The sequence below is a fragment of the Acanthisitta chloris genome, unplaced genomic scaffold, assembly GCF_000695815.1.
Source record: "Acanthisitta chloris isolate BGI_N310 unplaced genomic scaffold, ASM69581v1 scaffold3427, whole genome shotgun sequence".
Taxonomy (NCBI): Eukaryota; Metazoa; Chordata; class Aves; order Passeriformes; family Acanthisittidae; genus Acanthisitta; species Acanthisitta chloris.
This window is the reverse complement of record NW_008684131.1, coordinates 137,002-147,081: the sequence shown is the minus strand read 5'-3', so window position 1 is coordinate 147,081 and position 10,080 is coordinate 137,002. Positions and strand designations below refer to the sequence as shown.

Genomic DNA, 10,080 nt, shown 5'->3' with positions numbered 1-10,080 from the left:
GGTCTTTGCATGACAAATATTTTTTGCTTAATGCTATTCCAGAAGCAGAATGCATCACAACTAGCACACAGTGAACATCCCAGCCACTGAGGCATGGCAGGGGAGTGCTCTTCTTCACCTGACATGAAGGTTTCTCTATCAGACTTCCTACAAATTAATAGTGGCTAATAAACAGTTGAGCTGCCCTTTCCCCTTCCCCTTTAGCTAAGTCCAAGAGAAACTTGGTGGATGATAGAACAGGCATTTTGCTAGAATTTATCAACTCAATCCAACACAGAGCACAGAGTTCCTCTAAGTGTCTTCCACTTCATTGGAGCATAGAGCTCTCCCCTGTAATTATCAGGCATCTATCTGGGGTGACTTACAGGATCCATCTGGTTCTGGAGCAGCCTACCAAATGAGGTGAGCACAGAGGCTCAATTCTCTATCACAGATCTTTTAGAAATACTTCCTCTTATTCCTAACAGGATAAAGCCCCAAGACTCTAAGCAGTGCAATACTCCATGAAAGAGAATTACCTTTGGATGAACAGCTCTTGTCCTGATCAGTGAAAAAGTGACAATTACAAAAAAAAATTGATTTCCTAGTGATTACCTAGGTTTTTCTTTTGCCTTAACAGCCAAATTGTTACCTCACCATAGACAACAATGTAATTCTGTCGTTTCAATCACTTCCAGTGAAATGTGTCCGTCCTGCTAGAAAGGGAAAGGAGAATAAATAAAATTTATAAAGGTACTAGTTGATGAAACTTACCATATTTCACCTGTGCAATGTCCCCAACTACTATCTCTGCCACTGGGATTTGGATAACCTGTCCACCTCGGACAACAGTAAACTTCTGTTCCTGCTCAATACGACTTTGAAGCCCACGAAACTGCTTCTCCTTGCTCCAGTCATTGAAGGCAGTGACAAGGACAACACAGATAACAGAAAGTAGGATGGCAGCACCTTCAATCCAGCCAGCTTCAGCCTCACCTTCATCTTCAGCTCCTCCTGCTGCAGTACCACATCCTGCAAAGATAACATCAAGGACTATTCAGTTCAAGGAAGGTTGGGTCTATTACAAGAAGAAAAACTTGCTGCAAAATGACAATGAGATTAAGGAATGAAACTGCTTTCCAAAGCACTGCCTGCCACTGAAACATGGCAGACTCGAGAAACAGTACAAATAAATATGTCTGTGGAAAAGAGAAAGAAAACAAATCAATAGAAATTTTAGCTCTTTCAATGTTTCTGCTGAACAATCCATCCTCGGTAAACCCAAACTAAATACATGGATAAAGAAGGCAGCAGTTCTGTTATCTAACAGAAGGGTTGGTAGCTTCACCTGAGCCATGAGGCATCTGCAGAAATAAGTACTTCCTGAAAGTGGCAAGAAAGACTAAAACAATACATGACATTAATCAATGCAAAGCAATGGCATTAAATTAACATTAAACCCCCCAGATTAAATTAAAAGGGATTTAAGAAATAATTTGCTATGCAATTTCTAAATTTTCTCAACTAAGCACTTTTAAGGACATGTGTTAAAAAAAAACAACTGAGATGAACTAAGTATATCAGTATTTCAATGTGATAATGAAATATATTAGGGAACACTGAGTAAAAATAATAGCCTGGTATTAATTCATCAGTCTTCCTTACAGAGGAATACAGTGGTGTGCTTACAGGGCTGTAAGGATGTTAGTTCTGTCACAAATGCAATTTCTATATTAATTTCATTCTGAATTACTTTATACACATCTGCTAATTATTTACTTGAAAGTAATATGCAATTAAAATTTAAATAGACTTCCTAGATAGTACTCACAAATGAAACTGATACAGTTCTCCTTCTAATGAAAGAAGCCCTACAAGAAATATTGGACAGCAAAGCACACATACTAGAATCACACAGTCAGAGGTATCCCAATGACAGCAGACAGAAGAGTTCAGCCTGAACACTAGAGCCTCCTCCCCTGAATGACTAAAGGAGAAATCTTTTCATTTTTTCATGAAGAATGGAGCCAGGTAGACATTTGGCATCACTTATCCATCTTACCTAGGTACCAGGGAGTTTAGCAACTTAGCACCCCTGTTGCTTCCATCCATGATAAAAGTTTAATTTTGGTGTATTCATCACTTGTCACTAGAGGGAATTAACAAGCTATTTGATTTCTATTTTTAAGTTACAAAGACTTCCCTGTAACATAAGCACCATAATTCATGAGCCAGCTGAGTAATTACTCTTGAGTATGAACAATAACAAAACAAGTAAAGGTCAAAAGAAGAATGATAAGACCAAACATCCACTAAGTGCCCAAAAGTAAAATAAATGGAGTTTTTACCAATGTTCTCTGTAGTTTAGACTTCACCTAACTGAAAAGTAAACCACACTCCCAAGAGCAGGGGCTCTCCTAGGAGGGACACCCTTTGATGGATGACTCAGGTGAACTTTTACCTGTAGTACCAAGAACCTCACTAAAGAAACCACTTTCATAGCACTCAAGAAAGAAATTAAGTAGTCCTTCATAAGTTCAGTACTTTAAGCTACTTAGCACTCGTCACAAATGCAAATTACAAACAAATCTGCAATTTCCTCCTTCAGCAGAATGTTACTTTTGGGAAGGACTAATGAACTTTGCTCTGTTTAACCTTAATCATCTTAACTGGTCTATGTTAGATTTGAGATCCCTTTTCCAAAACAGTAGATTCACTTTTGCCTTGTTTGTATTCAGTGTTTTCCTAGTACAAGTGTCTTCCTAAAACACTTCTGTTTTACAACAAATACAACATGAGAATTCACTATCCCTTTTTCACTAGATATGATTTAGAATTAAGTATGATGAATATTTATTTTTTTTTATAAGATCATACCTCCTCTCCTATTTCTCACAAAAGAAATGTAGCCTGGTCTAGCCACAGTCAAAGACTCATTTTATTTCCTTTTCGGATGGCTGAAATTTAGTCCAGCTTGTACAAAAGTACAAAGAGGTGATGTTTCCCATGGTGATCTGTTGGTCCAGGTTGACTGGCACCAGTAACATGCAGACTGGCCCCCAGAGGTGGCAGCTCAGCTCCAGCAGTGTTCAGCATTTCCACAGGGGCTATTTATTTCCTGGGCTCTGCAGCAGGCCTTATGCTGGCACTGAAAGGCTCTGATATCTGCATATGGCTTACAGAGAATACACACTGAGCTATTTTCTGCAAAATCAAGAATTAACATTACTGTCAGAGGGCAGGGTTAGATGGGATATTGGGAAGAAATTCTTCCCTGTGAAGGTGCTGAGGCACTGGCACAGGTTGCCCAGAGAAGCTGTGGTTGGCCCATCCCTAAAAGTGTTCCAGGCCAAGTTGGATGGGACTTGGAGCAACCTGGGCTAGTGGAAAGGGTCCCTGCCCATGGCAGGGGGTGGGACTATATGGGCTTGAATGTACCTTCCAACCCAAACCATCCTGTGATCCTATGATTCTATATACCAAAAAATCAGCCATTTGAAAGACACAAGCTGAATTGACAAGAAATTAAATGCATTTAAAACCTTTTTGTTTTCATTGGTTTATGGAGAATTTTCTCAGCATTCTAAAAGTTTTAATCATGAATTGTTATTCAGTCTGGAAGCTCATCAAATCTGGGACACTTTCCAAGAGCTTGGTCTAAGTTCAATCTGTTTTCTTCAGATTTTCTTTCATTCTTACAAACATTTTTCATCTGTAATTTGAAGAGTGAATTATGTTCTTTACTATGAGACAGGTAAATACAATTCCTTTCATCTTAATAACAACATGTTGCATTATTTGCATGCTACGTTAGACAATTTTTGCTGGTTATATGAACATAAGAGTGGTATTGTTTAAGTTAACATGGAGATCAGTTCTGATAACACATACACGAAATTAATTTCATCGCTCAAGTCAATTAATTTTATTTTTTTTACCTGTTTTTGCCAAATCAAGATGTTTGTTTGGTTTTTCCTGAAGGGATATGTCAATAGTACTCCCCAAGCCATTCAAGCTGCAGTGTGTTAGCCCTGAGTTCAAGTACACTGGTTCTTTGGAATAACAGCAATGAGTTGCTCAAAACTGGTAGCTTTCTGCTGTAGGGAGAGGATGTTCTACTCAGCTAATATTAATGTGAAGTTTACACATGTCCAGAGCCATAATGGGATCCTTGTGAACAGTGGTCCTAAGCATCAGGAGAAAGCCAGTACTTCCTTATCAGGATGTTTCAGGTTAGGAGGAAGCACAATTTCAGCTCTGTAAGGAGTCTGAACGTCAAGGACCATCTCTCTGCAAGTTGGAGCAGCAGCTGAGCAAGGGGTTTGAGTTATCTAAGATCTGGGGATCTAGCCTAAAGTAACTAAACCCAGACTCTTCAAATGATTCACCAAGTTGATCAGCAGGCTTTGCTGAACTCTTGCCTTTGCTTCTCACAGTCCCCCAGAAATGAGATGGGATAAAGATGCTAGATAAATGAATGCAAAATGTGCATATTGTTCTCGTTACAGGAACAAACTCCAGCAACTCTGAGGGAACAAGTGCCTACCTGGTTCTTACTATAGCAAGATTTCAGAACATACTTTTTTAAAACACAGATTTACAGATTAGCAGGATTTTAAAATACAACCTGCCCTTCAAGAGATGACCTGTCAGAAAACACATTCTTGAACTATGTTGTGTCTTTTGCTTCAAAACTATTTTAGAAGCACTCCTTCTTAACAAAAAAAAAAAACAAACATCAAAATGGAAACTTGCATCTCCATTGGTGTAAGTATATTTAATGCTTTCTTATATACCTAGGGAAAAGAATTGTTTTTCTTTCTTCTGCCATTATGTCACTCAGGGTTTTCTAGAAAAACTTATGTGAGTTTACAGGAAGAAACTGCATATATTCTTAGGAGAAAAAACCCACATACTTCTTACTTATACACTTACACTATCTGTCCTCCTAATTGTAACACACAGTATTGACTCAGTATTGACTTTACAGATAAGAGGAAAATAAGGAATATAAATAGGATACACAGAAGACACCATAATAGTATGCCTTAGTATCAAAATATAGCTTAAAGCATCGAATGTTTGTTAAGAATTGATCATATAAGCTTTAAAAATTTGTGTTAAGGCTTGAGATTGCTATTCTGCTTTCACAGATAGCACTTGGTTCCCAGTGTGACCAAAAAATATGCCTGAGATTTTATTGAAATGCACAGACTGAAAGCAACACAAAAGAAGTTTTAATATGCATGTGTGATTTGTGGCAGGGTTTTATTCCAAGACACTGAACTGTAATGTACTCATTTTAAATTACATTTATCACAAATCCTATCTGTCAGAAAATCTAATTCCAAAGAAGTAAACAAGTTTTTAATATGAAGTTCTTTCCTACCAGAACTCTGAACATATGCCCTGCGTGTGTCATGCCCCAAGCCTCATCCTCACGAGACAGAAAATGCATACTGGGTTTGAAACTGAGATGCTAAAATTTGACTGCAAGTCAAGAATGTAAAGGGCTGAGACTCCTTTTGCATAGGAAAAGCTGATGAATCCATAAAATGGATTAGCTGATTCCAAAAGAGTGTGCAGGAACACACAGGTGAGCTGAACCCCCCACAGAGGAGTAGGAGGATCTGACAGTGCAGCCTCAAAGAACATTCAGAAACACAAAAGGGGACTAAGGTGATTGTGCCCATAAAATATCTCAAAGGACATTACCAGAACCTTGTGGACAGAGAACAGAATTTTGAAAGCTTAAAACTGGACCAGCAAAGACTGTTGAAAAAGTTTTCTATAGAAGGGAGATGAAAAGAAGATAAAATCCAAAGGTAAGGAGGATTCAGGAAAAGAGAATAGGAAAGTACTGCAAAGCATCACATGTAGTCAGTCCATCTGAAGTCACAGCAACCTGGGTTTCCATCTCATCAGAGACTGCAGCAACCTGAGCACAGCAGCTCAGGCTCCAAACACCACCCCAGAACCCAGAGAGCTGAGCAGACACCCAGGCACTCAACCCTGCTGCACCCCTTCGGGCAATTTATTGCCAGTAAACTCAAAACTAGCCTCAGAAACCTCCTATGCATTAGCAGTATTTGAACTGTATATAAGGGTTTAGAAGGAAAAAAACAAGTGAAGGAAGGGATAGGATGTTAAAGGGGAAGGGAAATGCATGAAAATATTTGAAGGCATTTGTGCCCAAAGGGAAGGTGAGCAAGAAGGAGGCACAAGAGCAGGTGAAAGCACTTCAGGAAGACAGTAAGCAAGAAGTGTCACTGAAACTGGCAGGAGAAAATATTTTGGTTGATGTTATTAATCGTTTCAATTTGGTGAAAGCCGGAAAGAGGGAAAGGGAAAAAAATTAGAAAAGGGCCACAAACAGCCAGACAGCATCACCTGACAGTTTCCCAGGCTCATGTCCTTTCGGTAACTGGAATGCTTTTAATATCACAAACACCATTTCAATATACATTTCTGGTAGCATCAACCCAACCTGGGCAAACACAGAAGGAAGCACACAGGCACAATGCAGCTAAAAAGAATACCTGCTTAAAATTTTGAATAGTTATGAGGAAATTCTTAAAGCTGTTTTGAATAACATAATTATTATAATTACAAACTATCCAGTCTTAAGCTGCAGCACAGTAATTTTTAAATCAGAAAAAGTACATTTTAAAAAAATCTACGAACATCTGTATTCCAAAGCCCCAACCTACAGCACATACCTCTCAGCTACTCATTTCGACCTACACATTTCTATTTTTAAGCTGAGAATACCTTGTGGCATTTAAATTCCCTAGGAAAATCTCCTAACACCCCCAGAGGTAATTTTTTTAGTCAGTCAAACTGGTTTTGTCATCAGAAAGACAACAGTTCCCATGATAAAAACTTTTTATTTAATTGCTTTCTCTGAAGACATTTTTCCTTTGCTGCAGCTCCAGCACTGATGTTACTAAAGTAAACTGAGCAGCTCTAAGCTATAGCTTTTGCATTAGCAGAGCTGAGCTCTTATTACTAAAAACACCAGTGATGCTACTTACTTTATCAGACGTATTTAGTTGTGTAAGAAAAGGAACAATAACCAAAAAATTATGCAATAAATACCATAAAGTTCCCTCCTTAACAGATACTAGAATATTTATTGCTACAAATTCCTTGTTGTCTCGCAGCGTTTGCTACAAAATTAGTCCAAGGACTGACTGCCAGTTACTGAAGTCCCAATATTCCTGTCCAAAATCCTCCGTGTGACGATGCATCATTAGATGTTGAATCATGTCCCATAAGGGCAGAGCAGAAGGCAGTGAGGCCACAGGCTGGCACAGCTCAGTGGCACCACAGGGCCACAGCTAAAGCAAAGGTGCAGAAATTACTAGAACTTCAAAACCAAAGACGTCTGTCTTTCTATCACACTCTCCAAGGATTTAGTCAGCTCTGAAAAACATTTTCTAGTTACTAGTAGTAAGTCAGACTGTATTGTCCAAACCCACATTTGTTTCTGCCACCTGCCACATAGAAGGGGTTTGGGAGCATGAGATACTGACACTGCACACATTTCAGGTTTAGGGAGCTTGTACATTGACTAAAAGTGATTTTTGGATATGTATTTGAAAACAATATTAGAATTCCTTGCTTTGTGATACATCAGTTCGTTATGTAAGGGCTCTGGGGGAGAAGGGAGGGAGGAAAACAGCTCCTGTCCCTGTGGGTTAGTTATGTAACTGTCAACTTCAGAGTTCAATATTAAATATTTACACATTTTTGACATATGCATGCAAGGAAACAAATCTGTAAGCCTTGAAAGCATATATATTCACACACCCCTCAGCCTGATCACAAACATTTGTGAGCGATGTTAATTAATACTCACTCCATTTCAAGAGATGCAATATGTCGAGCAAGATTCTTCTGCCTGGCACCTCCAAGGAAATGTATTTTGGAAAAATCAGTCAAAAGGATGTGGTCCTCACTCCACCAAAAGCAATGGAAGGGAAAAGGACCAATCAACTACTTCCACAATGTTTATATTCAGTTTTATTCCATTTTGTTGCCATAGAAGAAGTAGAGAAAGGCAAAATTGGGTATTTTCGTCCCAAGTCCCGTTCTCAGCGATTGCAAGGGGAAAACCTTGACATCAGGTTGCAATAGTTCTGTGTATTGCTCAGAGCTAGAGATGTCTGGTAAATATAACCACTGATTCAAAAGGTAAAACACAGGTTTCAAATGTAACAGTCAGACCTTGAAAGTTGTTTTCCGGGTTTATTAACAAGAATTTAGGTGCAGTTATTCAACCACACTTGCAAGGTCATGTCCTAGCTGAGTTCTACTTACAGAATTAATATTTCTGCAGAATCTCTTCCTAGAAAATGTGCAAGAAGATCTCACATTTCACCCCAAACTTCAAAATCTCATTACTTCATGTCCCCAGATGAGAGTTAAGTTGAGCTTGGCAACCTAGAAATCTACCTAATGAGCAATATTTAACAGCAACCCAGTTTTGTCGATGATCTACACATCTCTAATGAAGGGAAGGCATCTGAGGGACTTCATTTTTTGCAGTCCAATACAGATTTGTTGAAACCAGATGTAGGTCACTTTATATTGTGAAATAATCATTTAATTTGCAGGTCTCATATGACACAATGTGCACATTTCGCACTTTGCAAGTTCTTAATGTGTTGTTACAGACACCAGCTCAAGACTCCCAACTTATGTCACTCATCTATATCACTGCCATCCAGTCAGGAATTTGCTACCTAAGCACACTTTGTGCTGGTGAACAGTATAGACAGTTGCATACTGTAACTGTCTCTATGTACATAAACACACACATATGTATAGACATATATATGCTTCGTATATAGACAAATGTATCACAAAAACACCAAAAGCTGGATGAACAGAAACTCCTTTGTTCTCTCTCATTCAAAATATGATGGGTTCAAAGAAAACAGGATAGAGAAGCCAGAAAGACAAACAGACTGATTGTATACCCAGGGAGAAAAGTAGGAAGTTAAGCATCAAGAAATTTGTACTAGGGAAACTTCTGCAAAGAAAATATCTACTAAATAAAATTTTAATGCAGCCCTGAATGATCTAGAAACAGGTCTTTTGTAAATATTTCAGAATATGGTAAAAACCAGGAGAAGCATGTGATAAAACAACATATGCAATATATCTAAAACTCCTTAGCTAAACAACCATGAACAGCTTCACGGGCATTAATAAATCTGTAAGGCAATAAAGAATTTCAAAAAAACCCCAACAACCAACAAATTAAATAATTAAATTAAATAATCAGTCTTCTTGTAAATTCTGTAAGTAATAAATTATTTAGGGATTAACTAAGAGAAGTAAAGACTGTGGGACAAAATCTCAGGTTCCCAACACAGGACAATATATTCCACAGAGCAAGAGCTTTTCCTGCACTTGGAAGGTTAGTATGACCTATAACTACCCCATAAAGAAACATATTATTATTTAATTGCCACTATAGAGATACTGAAAAAAATTAAATCAAATGTAAAAAATACATTTGTCAATAACAATTGATTCTGACATAACTTTTCATTTCAGTGCAAATATCCTTGTCCACAAGGAAAATTAAGGTTAAGGTTGAAGGTTTCTTTGTATAACAATAGAGTTGCAAAATTCTCCAAATTTAAGTCACTGTTCCATGAATGCACACCAGGTGCACATGGTCTTAACCTTAAACAATCTTGCCCTGTCATTCAGTTCAGGCTCTTTTCTCAGGGCTTTTTGTCAAAAAAGGCTGAAATACCTCAGTTCAGTTTCAATGCAGAATAAAAGCACATCTCAATATTTGCTGTGAAATCTGGTTTAGCAGCCTGGCTTTTATAGCCTCTGAAACCCTACCTGGACATAACTCAGTTGCTTTAACTCTGTCAGGAGAGTTTTTTAGGTTTACACTGCGTCAACAACAGGGCAAATCAAGTTCCAGCAACAAAGAACACATTGCACAAATAAGTGATCTCCTTTAGATTATATTATTTAAATGTCAGAACTATGACAATACTGAATTTAAAAGACAAACTCAGCTTTAAAGATGTATGCACAAAGCCGAATTAACAACGTAGGTGTCGTGGTTTA

At 38.1% G+C, this 10,080-nt stretch overlaps 1 protein-coding gene across 6 annotated transcripts in view; it reads right to left on the bottom strand.

Moving 5' to 3' along the window:
• Positions 1 to 10,080, bottom strand: part of LOC103806491 (plasma membrane calcium-transporting ATPase 2) — a 173,073-nt gene that overhangs the window by 91,713 nt on the left and 71,280 nt on the right. For all 6 annotated transcript variants that reach the window (XM_009079186.1, XM_009079187.1, XM_009079190.1 and 3 more), the window contains exon 3: positions 754 to 1,011. In XM_009079186.1, the coding sequence (XP_009077434.1) occupies positions 754 to 1,011 (258 nt within the window). The remainder of the gene's footprint in view (positions 1 to 753; positions 1,012 to 10,080) is intronic.